At 42.4% G+C, this 21,959-nt stretch overlaps 1 protein-coding gene across 1 annotated transcript in view; it reads right to left on the bottom strand.

Annotated features, from left to right (window-relative positions):
* Positions 1–1,031: 1,031 nt before the first annotated feature.
* LOC140196831 (uncharacterized) overlaps positions 1,032–21,959 on the bottom strand; it is a 67,874-nt gene continuing 46,946 nt past the window's right edge. Inside the window, exons 2-3 of the mRNA XM_072256667.1 lie at positions 21,366–21,530; positions 1,032–6,384 (exon numbers count right to left, since the gene is read on the bottom strand). Coding sequence (XP_072112768.1) covers positions 6,107–6,384; positions 21,366–21,530 — 443 coding nt within the window. The 3' untranslated portion in view covers positions 1,032–6,106. The remainder of the gene's footprint in view (positions 6,385–21,365; positions 21,531–21,959) is intronic.

The raw sequence follows: 21,959 nt of genomic DNA, 5'->3' as shown, positions 1-21,959 counted from the left end.
TTGGCTACTGAGATGGAGATCACAGGGTCACCAGATGCTGCACAGATTTGTACAGGAGAAGCTTTATTCTACCTTTAAAAGTGTGCATAAGACACATTGAGCTCATCCAGAAATGAAGAATCACAGCCATTCATGATGTTAGGTTTTGCTTTGTAGGAAGTAATGGCCTGCCAACCCTGTCAGAGCTGACGTGCATCCGATTCCATTTCTAACCTCAATCGGAATTGCTATTCTGTTCTTAAAATAGCCTCCTGCAGGTCATACCTGGACCTCTTGTATGGTTCTGGATCACCGGTCTTGAATGCCACAGATCTAGCCTTCCAGTGACTATGAATCTCCTGGTCATCCACAGCTTTGGGCATGTCTGGTATGTTCTCGAAGGCACACGCTCATTCACACTGAAGTCAGTGACAGCTGTGGTGTATTCATTCAGATTTGAAGATGAGTCCCTGAATATTGTCCAGTCCACTGACTCAAAGCAGTCCTGTAAGTGCTCCTCTGCCTCCCCTGACCATAGTACCTTGGTCCTCACCAACCGTGCTGTAGTCTTCAGTCTCTGCCTATACCCTGGGAGTAGAAGTACAGCCATTTTCACAAAAAATAAAGAATCCAGTAAATCATTGTAGCTTCATTAGATTGACCCAACAATTTAATGGCATGGTAGTTTAGGGGGTTAGCACAGTAAGGTAGTCGACTGGCTAATTAGATATTTGCATGTGAGTGATAATAATCCCAATTCTGATTCTTTATTTAAACTCTTCCAAAGTGTTGATGGGTATCATGTCTGTGACACAATTAAAAAAACCCAACTCTGCAAAGTGCTTATATCGCTGAAAATTGGTCTTTCTTTTTCTTCCCAGTCCTGATGAAGGGTCTCGGCCCGAAACATTGACTGTTTACTCTTACCCATAGATGCTGCCAGGGCTGCTGAGTTCCTCTAGTGTTTTGTGTGTGTTGCTCTGAAAATATATACCAGTGTGTATGTGGTGACATATATGCACTTTGATAATAAATTTACTTTGAACTTTGAGTCAATGCAGATACAGAATTTTATTTTACTTCAAATACAATCTGACCTTCAAATACAGTTGACTATGCTGATAAGTAATAAGGGAATCAGTGTGAGTGACAAGTGGCAGCAGAGTGTGGTCGGGTCTCATACTTTCTGCTCTGAGTGCCCTCTACTTCCTCTCTACCACCCACCCCTTACCAAGCCCCCAGTCTCCCAGAGCATTTTGCAACGTCATTCGTCTATTTGACAATCTCTGCTGAGATGACAGCAGGCTTCGCAGGATTGGAATCTGCGTGGAGATCCACCAAAAACCATGCTCAGGAGTGACACATTCAGCCCCTCAAGCCTGTCCAGCTATTCCACGCAGACCTTAGCCCTACCATTTGGGGATTGCTCCAGGAAATTCCCTCCTGTGCCACCAGCAAGTATTTCTGCCCACTCTCAGCGCCCAAGTGGCTGCCACTGCTCACTGCCGTGGTGAGACTGGTGAGGTATCAGAGTGCTGAACTGGCATGAGTGGTGAGGAGAGGAGGGGAGGGGGCAGATCAGCCAAGTGCAGTTCCTTTTAATGACAGATTTCAGCGCTTTTTTTTGAAATCCCATCTTCTCTAGATTTATTGAATGCTCCCCAGAAAACTGGCCTTTAAAACCCTTGCTCATATTTAACTTTAATAAAAGCCTGCAATCTAAAAAACAATTATATGCAGACGATTCAAAATGTGCAGTATTTAAGGTGGAAAGGTTGTGGAAGATAAAACAGTTAAACAGATGGCTCTTAATCCCCATCATATCCTTTACTACAGAAAATGCAATTATATCCCAAAGCAATTTGCATATTTACATACCAACACAGCATGAAGTTTTCTCATTAATCTAACAATGAAACCTGCTTCATTAGTGTGATGCCAGCAGGACGATATCGTTAGATGTCTCTTGGGTCCACCAAAGTTCATAGCAACAGACCCTTCGTTGCACAGAGTGCCTCTGCAAAACCATCCAACCAATTGTTAATACCAATGACCTTAACATTGTTCTCTCCCCTCCAAGATCTCCCTCTGGGTCAATCTGCCCCTGTCAGAGATTGATAGGTATCTGAGTAGCCAGGGCATCAAAGGTTATGGTGAGAAGACAGAGGAGTGGGACTAAATGGGAGAATGGATCAGCTCATGATAAAATGGCACAGCAGACTCGATGGGCTGAATGGCCGACTTCTGCTCCTTTGTCTTATGGTCTTATGGTTTCCTCTCTCTGCCTCTTGACATTTTACCAGAAACAATTCACCACAATCAGCTTTCCATGCCTTTCCCCAAACGGAATCAATTTCAACATATTTGTGTCAGTTTTCAACTTCTTGGCCAATACTTCCTGCATCTTCATCAGTCATGTTCAGCTATTTTCATTTGCGTAAACAACACACTGTTTTTCCCGGGGCACAGTATCATTGAGAGCTTCTTAATGGTTTCTATAACTTGGGATGCTGGTCATAGCATTCCTGGTTTGTAAATAGTCAAACCTCAATATTAGAGTATAAATTTGTTATTTTTCTTGTAGTTTAACTTTTCCTGCGCTACTTTATATTTTTATATAATTACCGATATACAAGTGAATTTTGCAGTAATTGTAGTATAGCTGATTCTGTATTTTTCTGGAAACCTTAGTTTTCTGCAGCAGGTGTCACATTGGTTGTTTCCATAAGACTATAAGACATGGGAGCAAATTAAGCCATTCGGCCCAATGAGTCTGCTCCGCTATTTGATCATGCCCAATCCATTTCCTTTTCAAACCCATTATCCCCGTAACCTTTCATGCCCTGACCAGTCAAGAATCTGTCAACCTCTACCTTAAATACTCAATGACCTGGCCTCCACAGCCACCTGTGGTAATGAATTCCATATTCACAGATTTCATAGCTTGTTATCATAACGTCCTGTTCCTTTCCAGTTTGAGTGAGCTTTCATTACAGATGACCATGACTTCTTTGCTCTGTCTTTTCTTTGTTTCATTCTTCGTTCTTGCTACATTTCATAAATGTTCATAACCAACAAGATTTATGCCTCATTCTTGACTTCTGAAGAACCTCTGGATTGCAAAATCACCAGGATCCAACAACTGTGTAATCTGTTGCTACATAGAATGTACAGTACCTATCAGAAGTATTTTCACCCTCCCATGGAAGTTTTCATGTTTTATTGTTCTACAATATTGAATCAGAGTGGATTTAATTTGGCTTTTTTGACACTGATCAACAGAAAAAGACTCTTTCCTGTCAAAATAAAACCAGATCTCTAAAAAGTGATCTAAATTAATTACAAATATAAAAGACAAAATAACTGATTGCATAATTACTCACCCCTTTCAAGTCAGTATTTAGTAAGATGCACCTTTGGCAGCAATTACAGCCTTGAGTCTGTGTGGATAGGTCTCCATCAGCTTTGCACATCTGGACACTGCAATTCTTTCCCATTCTTTTTCACAAAACTGCTCAAGCTCAGTCAGATTGCTGGGGATCGTGACTGAATAGCCCTTTTCAAGTCCAGCCACAAATTCTCAATTGGATTGAGGCCTGGCCACTCCAGGACATTAACTTTGATGTTCTTAAGCCATTCCTGTGTAGCTTTGGCATTATGCTTGGGTTCATTGTCTTGCTGGAAAACAAATCTTCTCCCAAGTTGCAGTTCTCTTGCAAACGGCACCAGGTTTTCCTCCAGGATTTCCATGTATTTTGCTGCGTTAATTTTACCCTCTACCTTGACAAGCCTTCCAGGGCCTGCTGCAGTGAAGCATCCCCACAGCATGATGCAGCCACCATGCTTCACGGTAGGGACGGTGTGCTTTTGATGATGTACAGTGCTTGGTTTATGCCAAACAGAGGGTTTAATCTGATGGCCAAAAAGCTCTATTTTGATTTCATCAGACCATAAAATATTCTTCCAGCTGACTTCAGAATTTCCCACATGCCTTCTGGCAAACTCCAGCTGAGATTTCATGTGAGTTCCACCCCCCCCCCCCAACGGTGACATTTTCTTTGCCACTCTCCCATAAAGCTGTGACTGGTGAAGCACCTAGGCAACAGTTGTTGTATGTGCAGTCTCTCCCATCTCAGCCACTGAAGTTTGTAACTCCACCAGAGCTGTCATATGTCTCTTGGTGGCCTCCCTCCAGAGCTGTCATAGGTCTCTTGGTGGCCTCCCTCACTCATCCCCTTCTTGCACTGTCACTCAGTTTTTGAGGATACTTGTTCTAGGCAGATTTACAGCTGTGCCATATTCTTCCCATTTCTTAATGACTGACTGAACTGTACTCCAAGGGATATTCAGTGACTTGGAAATTTTCTTGTATCCATCTCCTGACTTGTGTTTTTCAATAACCTTATCGCGCAGTCCCTTGAAGTGTTCACTTGTCTTCATGGTGTTTTTTCCAGGATACTGAATCACCAGCAGTTGGACCTTCTAGATACAGGTGTATTTTTACTACAATCAGTAGAAACACCTTGACAGCACACAGGTCTCCAAAAACAGATCTCCATTTAACAAATTACGTGACTTCTAAAACCAATTGACTGTACCAATGATGATTTGGTGTATCATACTAAAGGAGGTGAATACGACGCAATCAATTATTTTGTGTTTTGTACTTATAATTAATTTAGATCACTTTGTAGAGATCTGTTTTCACTTTGACACTTTGAAGTGTTGATCAAGGACAAAAAAAGCCAAATTAAATCCACCCTAATTCAATGTTGTAGGACAATAAAACATGAAAACTTCCAATGGGGGGGGGGGTGAATACTTTTTGTGAGCACCGTATGTGTCAAATTTTTCAGCAGTCAGGTGAATCAGACACATAAAGGGATAGCTATCACAACTAGCCTACGATGAGGGGCAATTTCCTTTAACTCATATGGGAAAGATCATGGCTGTGGATTTTAGCCCCATGACATCTATGGATATGAACCCCAAAAGCCCTCTGTTCCTCCACACCACTAAGAATCCTGCTGTTTTCTGCCTTCAAGTTTAACCATCCAAAGTGAATCACTTCACACTTTTCCGGGTTGAACTCCATCTGCCACCTCTCAGCCCAGCTCTGCATCTCGTCATCTACTTTGGAAAAGCTGGCAAACCGGCATGTTGCAGAGAAGATGAAGGAGGGGAAAGTCTGGAGGAGAAAATGGCAGACTAGTGTCAGCTGGAAGTTACCGGATAAGCTCAATAATGGCAACTGGTCTGTCTGGAGGAAGTGTGGATGGAGGAGGGAAATCACAAAAGCAGGAGAGAGTGTGAGCAAAGGACAAATGAAAACTGAGATGGAGAACACAACACTTGCTTAAAATCTGAAATATGTGAGACTGCCAAAAAAGCTTCTGTGGTCAGTCTGCTTCTGTGGAGAGAGAAAAATGAACAAGTCATGTTACAGGTAAATTGCACACCAAAACTGGCCAGAGCCTGAGAAGGAATAAAAACTGCAGGCATTGAAAATCCAGAACACGAACAGGAAGTGCAGGGAACACTCGGCAGACCAGGCGGTTTCTCCAGAGAGGTTGGGAGTTGGTGTCCCCAGATCAACAAACCCCGTCCCACAATGAAATGTCATCACAATGAAACACCAACCCTGACCTCCTTCCCCACAGACGCTGCCCGACAAACACTCCCAACATTATGGTTTCTTACATCAGAATTGACAGCTACTTTCTGCTTTCTCAGAAATCCATGTTATGTTGTGGAGGGAACCTTGTCAGTGAAGTTCAGCTCTCCTACGTCAGCCACTGCTGACAATGACAAATTCTCTTTATACTTGGTGGGTTCTGCTTTTATTGATTTTAAATCAACACTGAATGAGCAGCCACTTCAACAACTGGTGATAACTGTACAAAAAAAAAAGTAAAAATATAATTTTTTAAATGTATGAAGCAAACATTAAAGCTATTGTCAGAACAGTCAAAGATGTTGCTCCATTTGCAGCAGACAGTGAGCGATCCATTTCAGTCCGGGCTGCATTCCGCCCACTCTCTGACCTTACCCACAGTAACACTGCAAGCAGGACGCAGGATCAACCGGTCAAGTCCAGCAGAATCTACAGCGATGTGGTGCAAATGGTCTAGCTGCTCTCCTCACGAGTTGCAAAGCCCTGTGGTGTGGTTAGCGAAGACTCCTCTTCTTTCCTGCCATCCGGCACTCTCTCATACTTCAGAACCATTTTGTGTAGACTCAAGGCCGAGGCAATGACAGCGAATATCAGAGCAAACACTGCAATCATATAGCTTTTCCCCAAGGCTGTCTGCATGGCCGTCTTCTCAAATTCCTTTCTCCTCAGGCTCGTCTTCACCTGGAAGAACAAGTAGGAGCACAGAGCCAGCGACCCAATATCCAGAATGGCTGCAAAACACAAGGTGGGAACTGCCTGAGATACAAAGCAGCAACAAGTATAGTGGGGTAGGGTAACGCTCTGTGTAAATGGTTACCTTAATATAAACAAGTTACCTTAACATGAACAGCAATAATCATCTAACATTTCTGCACACATGCAAACACTTGGACAAGTTGAAACGAGAGACAGGTGTTTAAGAGATCCTTGGAAGCACTAAGGAATCAGTTACCACACATTAACCTAGAAAGAGTGCTGAGAAGATTTACAAGGATGCTGTCAGAATTCAAAGGCCTGGTTTATTGAGAGATGCTGGGCTGTCAAGGACTTTGAAACATAGAAAACCTACAGCACAATACAGACCCACAATGCTGTGCCGAACATGTACTTAATTTACAAACTACCTAGGCTTACCCATAGCCCTCTATTTTTCTGAGCCCCATGTACCTATCCAGGAGTCTCTTAAAAGACCCTATCGTATCCGCCCCCACCACCATCGCCAGCAGCCCATTCCACACACTCACCACTCTCTGCGTAAAAAACTTATCCCTGACGTCTCCTCTGTACCTACTTCCAAGCACCTTAAAACTGTGCCCTCTCATGTTAGCTATTTCAGCCCTGGGAAAAAGCCTCTGACTATCCACACGATCAACGCCTCTTATCTTCTTGTACATCTCTATCAGATCACCTCTCACCCTCTGTCGCTCCATTCCTATACTCACTGTCACTTTGTTCCTTGAAATGTCAGAGACTGAAGGATGATGGTTTAGAGATGTGTAAAATCATGACAGGCATGGATAGGATGAATGCATAGTCTTTTTCCCAGAGAAGGGGGAATTAAGATCTACAGGGCAGAGTTTTAAAGTGAGGTGTGAAGGATTTAAAAAGGGGCCAGAGGGGCACAGAGGATGGTGTGTATATGGAATGAGGTGTCAGAGAAAGTCACTGAGGCAGGTACAATGTTCAAAGGATATTTGGATAAGTATTTGAATAGGAGGGACCAGAGGAATATGGACCAAACATGAGCGAATGGGTCTGGCTCGGTAGGCACCATTCAATATGGAGGAGTTAGGCTGTGGAGCCTGTTCTCCATACACCATTTTCCACACATAGCAAAATTAATATGGACAGCCAGCCAATGTCAAATATTCAACTACAGTGTTACACCAAACTGAGAGAGAAGGTCTACTGAGTGCGAAGAGAGATAGATACCCAGGCCTGTTGCTACTCTTTTTAACCACTCTACTGATCTGGTGGCTGTTGCCAGAACTTGGAAACAGTAGAATTAGAGGTTATTGAACATGAACATCTTAGAAGAATTCAATGATGTAAAACAAATGGACCGAAATTTAAAGTGTATGGAACTAGGGTAGAAATTGGACTAGAAATTATTCTGAGCCAGTAATAAGAGCATCCTTTTGAGATTTGTGTTTATTTATTGTGCATTTCAATGGATTTGGACAGTGTTAAAATACTAAGTGTTGAAATACTGTGCAAAAGTCTTAGGCACACACATACATATATATAGATAGGGCACCTAAGGCTTTTGCACAGTACTGTATTTGTCAACGTGGAGCAAAGAGTGAGTTTGTAAATCTGATGGAAGCAAAGGATGTTGGGAATGGCGAGGGTGGAGTGCCACGGGAGTGGAGTGGTTCAGGTGGCAGAGAAGTGCCAGTGGTGAGGGGTGGCAAAGGTGCATTCACACTCAGCCTTGAGACACCAAGCAAGATCATCTGACTCTCAAAAGTTGGTTTATTGATCATTACAGAATGTGTCTCTGGTGCTTCCTGCACCCTTCCCTCTCCCTTCCCCTTTTCACAACCATGATTCCCCTCTCCCTGCCCTCTTCCCACTCTCAGTCCACAATAGAGACTCGTATCAGAATCAGGTTTATCATCACTCACATATGTCATGTAATTTGTTTTTTTTCTGGCAGCAGTACAGTGCAGTACAAAATTATTACAGTACTGTGCAGAAGTCTTATATATAGCTAGGGTGCCTAAGTGGCACAGTATAGCAGTTTAAGAGTTACTTTGCTGTCAAACAGAAAGATGGGTCTAGTACCTTGGTAACTAAGGATTAATTACAGTTTATGACACCACTTAATCAATACTTGTGGTCAGGATGCAGTAGAATGATTTAGATAGATAGATTGATAGATACTTTATTGATCCCAAAGGAATCTGAGGTTTTCTGAGCAACGTAAACAATGCTTACTTGGGGAAAGCACATATTCAGTCAAAATATTTAAACCATTCAAATTTAAATCATAATCGATATTAAATAAAGGCTGAATATTCGGGTTTTGATAAGAACCTATGAATGATTTAAGCTCGGGAAAGATAATGTTACATGTCCCTTCCCTTGTCATAATTTAATAAATTCATACATTGTGAATACTGTATATTAATTATATGACTAAACTACTTTCATTAATTACTATTTAAAATGAACATTTAATTAAAAGTGTGATTAAGATGGAAAGGATGCAGAAGAGATTCATAAGTTGCAGAGATTGGACAAATGAGTTATCAGGAGACACCGCATAGGCCCGGACTGTTTTCCCTGGACAGAAGGAGGTGACTATTAGAGGCTTATATAATTGTTGAAAAGTAGTTTTGTTTTGGAGGTTAGGGCAGTCTAAAGCTAGGGGACATAAGATTAAGGTAACTGGGGCAAAAACATTTTCATAAGTCCATAAAACACAGAAGAATTAGGCCATTTAGCCCATCAAGTCTGCTCCACCATTCAATGATGACTGATCGTTTCCTTCTCCTGCTCAGCCCCAGTCCCCAGCCTTCTCCCTGTAACCATTGATGCCATGACCAATCAAGACCCTGTCAATCTCCACTTTAGATACACCCAACAACCTGGCCTCCACAGCTGCCTATGGTAACAAATTTCACTAATTCACCAGCCTCTGCCCAAAGAAATTTCTTCGCATCTCTGTTTTGAATGGACACCCCTCTATCCTGAGGCAGTGCCCTCTTGTCCTGGACTCCGCCACCATGGGAAACATCCTTTCCACATCTACTCAGTCTAGGTGTTTCAATATTCGAAGGTTTCAATAAGATTCCACCCCCCCCACCATCCTTCTAAATTCCAGTGAGTATATGCCCAGAGCCATCAAGCGTTCCTCATATAATAACCCCTTTTATTCCTGGATTCATCCTTGTGAACCTCCTCTGGACCCTCTCCAATGCCAGCACACCTTTTCTTAGATGAGGAGCCCAAAGCTGTTCACAATACTCAAGGTGAGGCCTCACCAGTGCCTTATAAAACCTCAGCATCACATCCCTGCTCTTATATTCTAGACCTTTTGAAATGAATGCTAACATTGCATTTGCCTTCCTCACCGCCAACTCAACCTGCAAGTTAACCTTTAGGGTGTTCTACACAAGGACTCCCAAGTCCCTTTGCATCTCAGATTTTTGGATTTTCTCCTCATTTAAAAAAATAGTCCGCACATTTATTTCTATTCACAAAGTGCATGACCATGCATTTTCCAACACTGTATTTCATTTACCACTTTTTACCCATTCTCCTAATCTGTCTAAGTCCTTCTGCCAGATTTCCTGTTTCCTCAACAATACTTGCCTCTCCACCAATTTCTGTATCATCAGCAAACTTAGCAACAAAGCCACCTATTCCATCATCTAAATCATTGATATACAGCATAAAAAGAAGTGGTTCCAATACCAACCCCTGTGGAACACCACTAGTCACTGGCAGCCAATCAAAAAAGGATCCTTTTATTCCCACTCATTGCCTCCTACCAATCAGCTATTGTTCTAACCATGCTACTAACTTTCCTGTAATACCATGGGCTCTTAACTTGGTAAGCAGCCTCATGTGTGGCATCTTGTCAAAGGCCTTCTGAAAGTACAAATATACAACATCCACTGTATCCCCTTTATCTATCCTACTTGTAATCTGCTCAAAGAATTCCAACAGGTTTGTCAGACAACATTTCCCCTGAAGGAAACCATGCTGACTTTGACCTATCATGTCCTGTATCACCAAGTACTCCATAATCTCATCCTTAACAATTGACTCCAACATCTTCCCAACCATTGAGGTTGGGCTAAATGGTCTATAATTTCCATTCTGCTGCCTTCCTCCTTTCTTAAAGAGTGAAATGACATTTGCAATTTTCCAGTCCTCTGGTACCATGCCAGAGTCCAATGATTCTTGAAAGATCATTACTACTGCCTCCACAATCTCTAACGCTACCTTTTTCAGAACCCTAGGGTGCAGCTCATCTGGTCCAGGTGACATATACACCTTCAGTTCTTTCGACTTTTTAAGCACCTTCTCCCCTGTAATAGTAACTGCACTCATTGCTCTTTGCTCACACTCTTCAACATCTGGCACACTGGAGTGTCTTCCACAGTGAAGAATGAAGTAAAATACTCATTTAGTTCATCTGTCATCTCCATGTCCCCTGTTATTATTTCTCCTGCCTCATTTTCTAGTGGTCCTATATCCACTCTCATCTCTCTTTTATCTTTTTTTAAATACTTAAAAAAGCTTTTTCTATCCACCTTGACATTTTTTGCTAGCTTACTTTCACATTTCAACTCTTCCTTCCTTACGATTCTTTTAGTTGCTTTCTGAAGGTTTTTAAAAGCTTCCCAATCCTCTATCTTCCTGCTAATTTTTGCTTTGTTTTATGCTCTCTCCTTTGCTTTTACATTAGCTTTGACTTCCCTTGTAAACCACAGTTGTACTATTTTGCCATTTCTTTGTTTTTGGAATACATCTATCCTGCACCTTTCTCATATTTCCCAGAAACTCTCGTCCTTGCTGTTCTGCTGTCATCACCGCCAGCATTTCCTTCCAATTAACTTTGACTAACTCCTTTATCATACCTTTACTCCACTGAAATACTGCTACGTCAGACTTTACTTTCTCCCTATCAAGTTTCAAGTTGAGCTCAATCATATTGTGATCACCGTCTCCTAAGGGTTCCTTTAGCTTAAGTCCCCTAATCGCCTCCAGTTCATTACGTAACACCCAATCCCCTAATAGGCTCAATGACAAACTGCTGTAAAAAGCCATCTCGTAGGCATTCAACAAATTCACTCCCTTGAGAACCATTACCAACCTGATTTTCCCAATCTGCCTGCATGCAGAGAACGGTGGGAATATGGAGCAAACTGCCACGGGAAGCTGCAGAGGTGAGTACAACTAAAATGTTTATACAATGTTTAGACATATGGATAGAAAAGGCTTGGAGCAACATGGGCCAGACGCAGACAAACAGGAAAAGGTCTGGAAGGCATTTGGTCAGCAGGGAGGAACACGAGTCAAAGTGTCAGTTTCCTTGCAATATAATTCTCTGACTAATGAGTATAGAAAGGAAACTAAATAATGCACATTAACCAGCTGGCAGGATGGGTAATTGATAAATTGCCAAGTCGATATATTACTATGAATGTTGTCCAAAAATGACAGCAGTTACAGATTTTTACATTGGTGACAATGAGAGAATTTAAGAACCTTAAGTTATTGAGTAATTTTGTGATAGGAAAGGCAATGCAAGGTCAGAGAAAGCTGAGTAAATGACTTCACTTGTTTTTTGTAAGTTTTGATCAATAATGAAATAAAGGGTCAAAGATCCGGGATTGCTTTAACATATAAATTCAGTGTCGTCATTTTGAGCAATTAACCCTCTCAAGAAGCTCCAAAGAATCAACTCCAGTTTGTAAAAGCAAAGGATCATCAATAGCCAAACCATTCCAACTGTCCACCTGGTGAGGAAACCAAATACTTGATTTGGATCATGTCATCACTTTATAATTAGTGTGTTGTAAATGTTTGTTTCTGAGAAAATTCTCTCACCCACTTTAAAGATGAGGTTTATTTGTCACATGTACATCGAAACATCAACAACAAACACAGTCCGAAAACTGAGTGACGAGCAGCCCACAAGTGTCGCCACGCTTACTGCGCCAGTACAGCGTGCCCACAACTCACAAACCCTAACTGTGCATCTTTGCAATGTGGGAGCAAACTGGCATTCCTGGAGAAAACCCAGGTGGTAACAGGGAGAATGTACAAACTCCTTACAGACAGCAGCGGGAATCGAACCCCGATCAGGATCGTTGGCACTGTAAAGCCATTGCGCTAACTGCTGCACTACCGTGCTGCCTTTAAGCTTGTAAACTTAAGAGTGGCACAGCAGTTAGTGCTGATGCCTCTCAGCTCCAGTGCCCTGGGCTCAATCCTGGCCTCGGGCACTGTCTGTGAGGAGTCTACACATTCTCCGCGCAGGCTTCAAGTATTCAAACTACATTTATTATCAAAGGATGTATAAGTTATACAACCTTGAGATTTGTTTGCTTACAGGTGGTCACAAAGTAAGAAAAACAAAAAAGTCCAATTTAAAAAAAAGACCAACCCCCAATCCGCTCAGAGAAACACAAAAAAAAACAAATCATGCAAACAATAGAATCCAGCAACAACAACAGCATTACAAACTAAACTTGAGTCCTCAGATCCAATTCCCTGGAACAACCCACAGTAGGCCCAAAGCCTCGGTCTTCAGTTCATCATATTAGCGGGGCAAATCGTCGCAAAGTTCACAGTCACGAAGCACAGTAGCCGGGGGCGGTTTCACAGCCTTAGTGTTGAGAAGACAGGAGCCTCAGTCTACCTGGTCCGGTGTTTAAATTGTCCGAACAGCAGTTTGCACTTCGCATTAGATCCCGAGCCTGAAATTACTCCAGACCTAAATTTCACTGCCGAGGAAGCCATTCTCAACCTCTCCAAATTGGCTCAGTGCCCAGAGTGACCTAACCTTGTTCCTCTCAAAATGCTGCCCTTCCAGTTTACGAGGAAATCTGCAGATGCTGGAAATTCAGGTAACACACACAAAAAATGCTGGTGAATGCAGCAGGCCAGGCAGCATCTATAGGAAGAGGTACAGTCGACGCTTCGGGCCAGGACTGAAGGGTCGCGGCCCGAAACGTCAACTGTACCTCTTCCTATAGATGCTGCCTGGCCTGCTGCGTTCACCAGCAACTTTGATAATGTTATTAGTAATGTTTTTAATCGAATTCCTTTGCTTTCGAACTACCAGTAAGCCATCGCACACCTTCGGTAGCGTCAACTTTCTCCAGTTTCTTCCCATGTCCCAAAGATAGTCAAATGGCCAATTTAAATTAGCCCCATTAAAGATAAAAAGTGAAAGAAGCAAAGGCAAATTGATAGCTGTGTGAGAGAGAATAACTTGCAACAATATAGGGAAATGAATTGGGAGTGGGGTGGAATGGGACTGAGGGGATTTCTCCACTGGGAGCCAGCATTGAACCACTGGGCTGAACTGTCACATTCTCCAAGTTAAACTGACCTGTTTCTGTTTTTTTTTGGAAGGGCCAAATAGGTATTATACAGCAGCCTGACTTGTATTTGCCTGTCCTTTACTGAATCAGAGTCCATATCCTGAAATTCCCTCACTTACAACACTGTGAAGTGGGTTATCTTAGCAACTTGCCACCACTGTCTCAAGGGAATTTCAGAATAAACACGCACAAAAGGAACTCAGCAAGCCTGGCATCGACTATGGGAGGGAATAAACAGTTGACATTTCCAGCCGAAACCATTCATCAGGACTGGAAAAGAAGGGGGCAGAAGCTAGAATAAGCTGGAGAGGGGAAGGGAAGGAGTATAAGTCGGCAGATGATGGGTGAGACCTGGTGAGTGGGAATGTGGGTAGGTGGGGGAGGAGTGGAAAGAAGTAAGAAGCTAGAAGGTGATAGGTGGAAGAGGTAAAGCGCTGAAGGAGGAGGAATCTGATAGGAGAGGAGAGTGGGTCATGGAATAAAGTGAAGGAGGGGAACAGGACAGGGTTGATATGCAGGTGAGAAGAAAAAGAGGTGAGAAGGCAACAAGAATGTGGAATGGAAAAAGAGAGAAGGAGGGAGGGAGGTGAAATTACTGGAAGTTAGAGAAATCAATGTTCATGTCATCAAGTTGGATGTTACCCACACTGGATACGAGATGGTGTGCTCCTTCCCCTTCTTCCATGGTCCATTCTCCTCTGCTATCAGATTCCATATTCTTCAGCCATTTAGCTCTTCAACTAATTACCTATTAGCTTCTTACTTCATCCCCTCCTCCCCTGCCCATCCACCTTCCTCTTCACCTGGTCTCACCAATCACCTGTCAGCTTGTCCTCCTTCCCCTCCCCTCCCCTCACCTTTACTCTGGCTTCTGCTCTCTTCCTTCCCAGTCCTGATGAAGGAGCTCAGCCCAAAATGTCAACCATTTATTCACCTCCATAGATGCTGCCCTACCTGCTGAGTTCCTCCAGCACTTACTCTGGATTTCCAGCATCTGCAGAACTTCTCGTGCTTAGGATTTTAGGGAAAAATGCCAAAAATGAATTAGGAGTCTATAATTTAGTAATTACCAAAGTAAGAGGAGTTGAAAGTATTACTACAAAGAAATGATTAGTGGAGGTATTAGTACAGAGGATAGAAAGAGTACAGGAAAATTTACAAGGACGTTGCCAGGTCTGGAGGACCAGAGTTGTAAGATTGAATAGGTTAGGACAATATTCCTCAGAAAGTAGAAGATTGAGAGGAGATTTTATAGAGGTATTCAAAATATTGAGGGGTATAGCAGGGATTAATGGAAGCAGGCTTTTTCTACTGAGGTTGCGGGGGGGGACTACAACTTGAGATCATGGGTTAAGGGTGAAAGGTGAAAAGATTAATAGGAACATTAAGGGGAAACTTCTTCACTCAGAGGGTTCTGAGAGTGTGGAATGAATTGCCAGCACAAATGGAGCATACAAGTTCAATTTCAATACTTAAGAGAAGTTTGGATAGGTACTTGGATGGTAAGGGTATGGAGGGCTATGGTCCTGGTGAAGGTCAATGGGAATAAACAGTTTAAAAGGTTTTGCCATGGACTAGATGGGCCGAAGGGCCTGCTTCTGTGCTGTATTTTTCTATGACTATGGCCCTAGGACAAAAAAGAAAATACTGAAAATGCTGGAAATCTGAAAAATTAAACAAAAAACTCCAGACACAATTAGGAGATCAGGGAGTATCTGTGCATTTCCAAGTGGAAGATCACTCATCATATATTGACTCGATGGTGCAATAGGCAAAAAAAGGAATCAACATAGGAATCAAATACATGTGTGTTGGCTCATAAATAATTATGCATTTTACCCCCTGAACCCAGTGTGAAAACTGCCTGCAATGAATTTGAAGTAGTTCACTCACTACTGATGTTAAACCATCTTGATTCTCACTACTCTAATTGACTTCCAGAAACTTGTTCTTGGGTGCAGTCCCGTGTTTATGGAGTTCCTAAAAAATTTAAACTGAGCATCAGTTTCTTCCTCTCCTGTTTCACAGAGAATGACAGCAGATGTTCCATCTAACTGTGGTATTCTGCAGTCTCTTAGTGTTCATTTATAAATGCATATCTATAAATATAATTGCATTAATAATTTGTACATCTTACACCTATTCAAAACAAGCAGTCATGTTAAAGTGGTGTTGAAAGGAATCTGGCTTGAGACAATGCCAAAGACAATTAATGTCTGATAACCCAAATTTACTTGAGGTGTCTTTTCTCCTTGGGGCAAAAGAGGATGAGAGGTGACCTGATAGAGGTGTATAAGATGATGAGAAGCATTGATCATGTGGATAGCCAGAGGCTTTTACCCAGGACTAAAATTGCTATCATGAGGAGGCACAGTTTTAAGATGCTTGGAAGTAGGTACAAGGGGGATGTCAGAGGTAAGTTTTTCCACACAGAGAGTGGTGGGTGTGTGGAATGCACTGCCAGCGAAGGTGGTAGAGGTGGATACAATAGGGTCTTTTAAGAGACTATTAGGTAGTTAAATGGAGCTTAGAAAAATAGAGGGCTACGCGGTAGGGAAATTCTAGGCAGCTTCCAGAGTAGGGTATGTGGTCGGCACAACAAAGGGCCTGTAATATGCTGTCAATTTCTATGTCCTGGAGTTAATTATTTTGAATTATTATTGAGTCTGGTGTGAAAATCAATACACTTTGCTATCTTCCTGTATTAAATCCTAAAGGAGGTATTTAGTCAATAGTCACAGTCAATAGCTGTTATAATTTCAGTATTTCTTAAGACTTTTTTACTGTTTTAATTCAGCAATCTGTTTTTCTACTGCCCTCCACCTGTCATCTCCTCTGACACATCACACTAATCCTCAGCTGCCTCTTGTTTGAAGCAGATCCATGGTTACCATAAGACATAGGAGCAGAATTAGGCCATTCAGCCCATCGAGCCTACACTACCATTCCATCATGGCTGATTTATTATCCCTCTCAACCCCATTCTTCAGCCTTCTCCCTCTGACGTTCACACCCTGACTAATGAAGAACCTATCAACGTCTGCTTTAAATACATCCAATGACCAGGTATCCACAACCACCTCTGGCAGGCAATGACTTCCACAGATTCACTACCCTCTGGCTGAAGAAATTCCTCCTCATCTCTTTTCTAAATGGACACCCCACTACTCTTGAGATTGTGCTCTCTGGTCCTAGACACTCACCCACTATAGGAAACATCCACCCTACATCCACTAAGCCTTTCAATACTCAATTGGTTACAATGAGATCCCCCCTCATTCTTCTAAACTCCAGTGTACACAGACACAGAGCCATCAAATACTCCTCATATATTCATTTGTGGAATCATTCTCATAAATCTCATTTGGGCCTTCTACAATGCCAGTACATATTTTCTTAGATAAGGGGCACAAAACTGCTCAAAACACTCCAAGTGAGACCTCACCTATGCCTTATAAAGCCTCAGCATTATATCCTTGCTCTTATATTCTAGTCCTCTCGAAGTGTATGGTAACATTGCACTTGCCTTCCTTACCACTGACTCAAGCTATAACTTAATCTTTAGGGAATCCAGCCTAAGGACTCCCAAGTTCCTTTGCACCTCTGATTTTTGAATTTTCTCCCCATTTATAAAACAGTCTACACTTTTATTCCTTCTACCAAAGTGCATGACTTCCCTACACTATATTCCATCTGCCACTTCTTTGCCATTCGCCCAATCTGTCGAAGTCCTACCGCAGACTCTCTGCTTCCTCAACACTACTTGCCCTTCCACCCATCTTTGATTTGTCTGCAAGCTTGGCCACCAAGCCATCAATTCAGTCATTCAAATCAGTCCCAACGGAAACCCTGTGGAACACCACTAGTCACCGGCAGCCAACCAGAAAAGGCTCCCTTTATTCCCACTCTTTGCCTCCTGTCAGTCAACCAGTATTCTATCCATGCTAGTACCTTTCCTGTAATACCACAGGCTCTTATCTTGTTCAGCAGCATCATGTGTGGCACATTGTCAACGGCCTTTCAAAAATACAAGTAAACAACATCCACTGACTATCTATCTTGCCTGATATTTAATCAAAGAATCCCAACAGGCAAATTTGTCAGGCAAAATTTTCCCTTAAGGAAACTGTACTGACTTTGGCCTATTTAATCATGTGACTCCAACACCACCAAAACCTCAACCTTAATAATGGACTCCAACATCTTCCCAACTACTGATTTCAGGCTAACTGGCCTATAATTTCCTTTCCTCTTAAAGAGTAGAGTGACTTCTGCAGTTTTCCAGTCCTTCGGAACTATTCCAGAATCCAGTGATTCTTGTAAAAATTATTACTACTGCCTCCACCAGCTCTTCAGCCACCTCTTTCAGAACCCTGGGATGTACCCCATCTGGTCCAGGTGACTTATCTACCTTCCGACCTTTCATCTTCCCAAGCACCTTTCCTTAGTAATTGCAACAACACTCGCTTCTACCTCCTCACAATCTTGAATTTCTGGCATACTGCTAGTTTCTTCTGTAGTGAAGACTGATGCAAAAAACGCATTATGTTCCTCTGCCATTTTTTATCCCCCATTACTACCTCTCCAGCTTCATTTTCTATTCTCTGCAACAAGCCATCACACCAATCTCATCTGTAACGTGCCATCTCACCAATCTGACCTCTTAACATCCATCTCACCGAACTGATCTATAACGTGCCATCTCACTGATCTGATCTGTAACATCCATCTCACCGATCTGATCTATAACATGCCATCTCACTGATCTGATCTGTAACATCCATCTCACCAATCTGATCTATAATGTGCCATCATACCAATCTGATCTGTAACATCCATCTCACCAATCTGATCCGTAACATGCCATCTCACCAATCTAACCTCTGTAATGTGCCAGCTTACCGATCTGATCTCTGTAATGTGCCATCTCACCAATCTGACCCCCGTAACATCTATCTCACCAATCTGATCTATAATGTGCCATCACACCAATCTGATCTGTAATATCCATCCCAACAATCTGACCTCTGTAACATCCATCTCACCAATCTGATCTGTAACATTCATCACACCAATCTGATCGATAATGTGTCATCTCTCCAATCTGATCTGTAACATCCATCTCTCCAATCTGATCTGTAACATTCATCTCACCAATCTGATCTGTAACATCCATCTCACCAGTCTGATCTGTAACATCCATCTCACCAGTCTGATCTGTAACATCCATCTCACCAATCTGATCTATAACATGCCATCTCACCAATCTGATCTGTAACATACCATCTCACCAATCTGATCTGTAACATCCATCTCACCAATCTGATCTGTAACATCCATCTCACCAATCCGATCATAACATGCCATCTCACCAATCTGTTCTGTAACATACAATTTCACCAATCTGACCTCTAATGTGCCATCACACCAATCTCATCTGTAACATCATCTCATCAATCTGATCTGTAACATCCACCTCGCCAACGTAATGGGTATTTTGCATCTGTCTTCACTGTGGAAGACACTAGCAGTGTGCCAGATGTCCATGAGTGTCAGAGAGCAGGAGTGAGTGCCAATGCTATTTCAAAGGAAAAGGTGGACCAGATGGACTACATCCCAGAGTCCTGAGAAAGTTTGCTGAAGAGATAATGGATGCATTGGTCATGATCTTTCAAGAATCACTTGATTCTGGCATGGTCCCGGAGGACTAGAAGATTGCAAATGCCATTCCCACTCTTTAAGAAGGGAGGAAAGCAAAAGAAAGGAAATTATAGGCCAGTTAGCCTAACCTCAGTGGTTGGAAAGTGTTGCAGTCCACTATTAAGGATGAGGTTTCGGTGTACTTGGAGACTAAAGATAAAATACTGTAAGTCAAAGTCAGCATGGTTTCTGTCAAGGGAAATTTGCTGACAAATCTGTTAGAGCTATTCAAGGAAGTAACCAGGAGGGTGGACAAAGGAGAGGCAGTGGATGTCATTTACTTGGATGTTTAGAAGGCATTTCATAAGATGCCACACATGAGGCTGTTTAACAAGATAAAATTCTATGGTGTTACAGGAAAGATACTGGCACAGATAGGGGAACGGCTGACAGGCAGGAGGCAGCGCGTGGGAATAAAAGGGTCCTTTTCTGGTTGGCTGCCCATGACTAGTGGTGTTCCTCAAGGGTCAGTATTGGGACCACTGATTTTTCACATTGTTTGTTAGTGATCTAAATAATGGAATTGATGGCTTTGTGGCAAAGTTTGCAGATGATATGAAGATAGGTGGAGGGGTAGGTAGTGCTGAGAAAACAATGCAATTGCAGCAGGATTTAGACAAATTGGAAGAATGGGCAAAAAAAGTGGCAGATGGAATACAGTGCTGGGAAATGTATAATAATAATAATGCAAACTATTATCTAAGTGGGGAGCAGGTTCAACATCAGAGGTGCAGAGGGACTTTGGAGCCCTTGTGCAAGATTCCCAGAAGGTTAATTTACAGGTTAAGTTTGTGGTAAAGAAAGCAAAAGCAATGTTGGCATTTATTTCAAGGGGAATAGATTATAAAAGCAAGGAGATAATGCTGAGGCTTAAAAAGACATTAGTCAGGCTGCATTTGGGAGCTTTGTCAACGGTTTTGCGTCCCATATCTCAGAAACGATGTGTTGTCATTGGAGACAATCCAGAGGATGATTCAGGAAATGAAGGGGTTAACATCCGAGGAGCATTTGGCAGCTTGGGGTCTGTACTCACTGGAATTTAGAAGTAAGATAGGGGAATCTCATTGAAACCTACCTAATGTTGAAAGGATTAGATATGGTGGATGTGGAGAGGGTGTTTCCTATGGTGACGGTATCAAGAACTAGAGGGCAGAGTCTCAAAATTGAGGGCGACCCTGTAGAATAGAGGTAAGGAGGATTTTTTTTTTAGCCAGAGAGTAGTAAATCTGTGGAATGCTCTGCCACAGACTGCAGTGGAAGCCAAGTCCATGCCTATATTTAAGGTGGAAGTTGATAGTTTCCTGATTGGTCAGAGCATCAAAGGATTTGGCGAGAAGGCAAGTGTATGGGGTTGAATGGGATCTGGGATCAGCCATGATGGGCCGAATGGCCTAATTTTGCTCCTATGTCTTATAGTCTTACAGAAGAGCTGAATATCTATCACTCTGTAAAGCAACTTTCCCCATGAACCGTCAGCTTGTTTTTAAAAATCAGCAACAGCAGCTTCTTATCTGACAGGATCTATTTCTATATTCCACAGTACTGTAACAGCAGGTGTGTAAAATTTCACCCCGTGGCCCATTTTTGTTGAATTCTGTGGTCTGCTCTTGCATCCGGCACTACAAAAGAGAAACAAGGCTGCTGTTACACACAGAGATCCTGGTGTGGCAGAAAGCCATGCTGGTTTCATTCTACCCTCATAGTATTCGACACGCCGGTTCTGACAGCTTGTGACTTCAGCACTGCTGGGATCCGAGTTCGCCAAGCACAGATACTACACCGCACACTCACTACCTACAGACACTTGCCTACCGATGCTGCCAGCTTCTGGGATCTTTAGACTTGTACCAAAGCTACCATTCATTCTGCTGATGACACCAGGTAAGGGGGAGGGACTGGAAGAAAAATAAAGAGCAATTGAAATGATTAAAAGAAATGCTTACCTGTTAGAAAATGTAGCACAACCGGTATTTTAAACAAAAGTGGATTCTGTAATCCTAAAAAGCTCAGAATGAAGGCTCCAAAGCCAGTCAGTATTCCAATATAACTGCAGGTGGCCATTACTATTAGGAGAGAGATTCCTTCGTAGTTCATGACACTATTTGGATCTGTGGAAGAGTGCAAGAAAGATTAGTTAGGATGATTCGATAATGAAAGAAAATTCTTTATCCTAGTCTCAGCATCAATTTATTTATTTAGCAATACAATGCAGAATAGACCCTTTCAGCTATGCCACACCCCCTCCACTAGCAACCCCACACCCATGACTAACCCTAACCTAATCATGGGACAGTTTACAATGACCACCCAGTACGTCTTTGGACTGTGGGAGGAAACTGGAGTCCCCGGGGAAAATACCCACATCCCACAGGAAGAACACACAGAGACACCAGAATTGAGCTCGAAATGCCAGAACGCCCCAAGCTGTAATAGCGCCGCGCTAACCGCTACGTTACTGAGGTGCCCAGGACCTCTCAAACAGTATTTGTGATGGGCATTAAAATTGAAAGGATATATGTAATAGTAATTGCTTCTGA

Source organism: Mobula birostris, chromosome 4 (assembly GCF_030028105.1).
Source record: "Mobula birostris isolate sMobBir1 chromosome 4, sMobBir1.hap1, whole genome shotgun sequence".
NCBI lineage: Eukaryota > Metazoa > Chordata > Chondrichthyes > Myliobatiformes > Myliobatidae > Mobula > Mobula birostris.
This window is presented reverse-complemented; position numbering and strand designations above follow the sequence as displayed.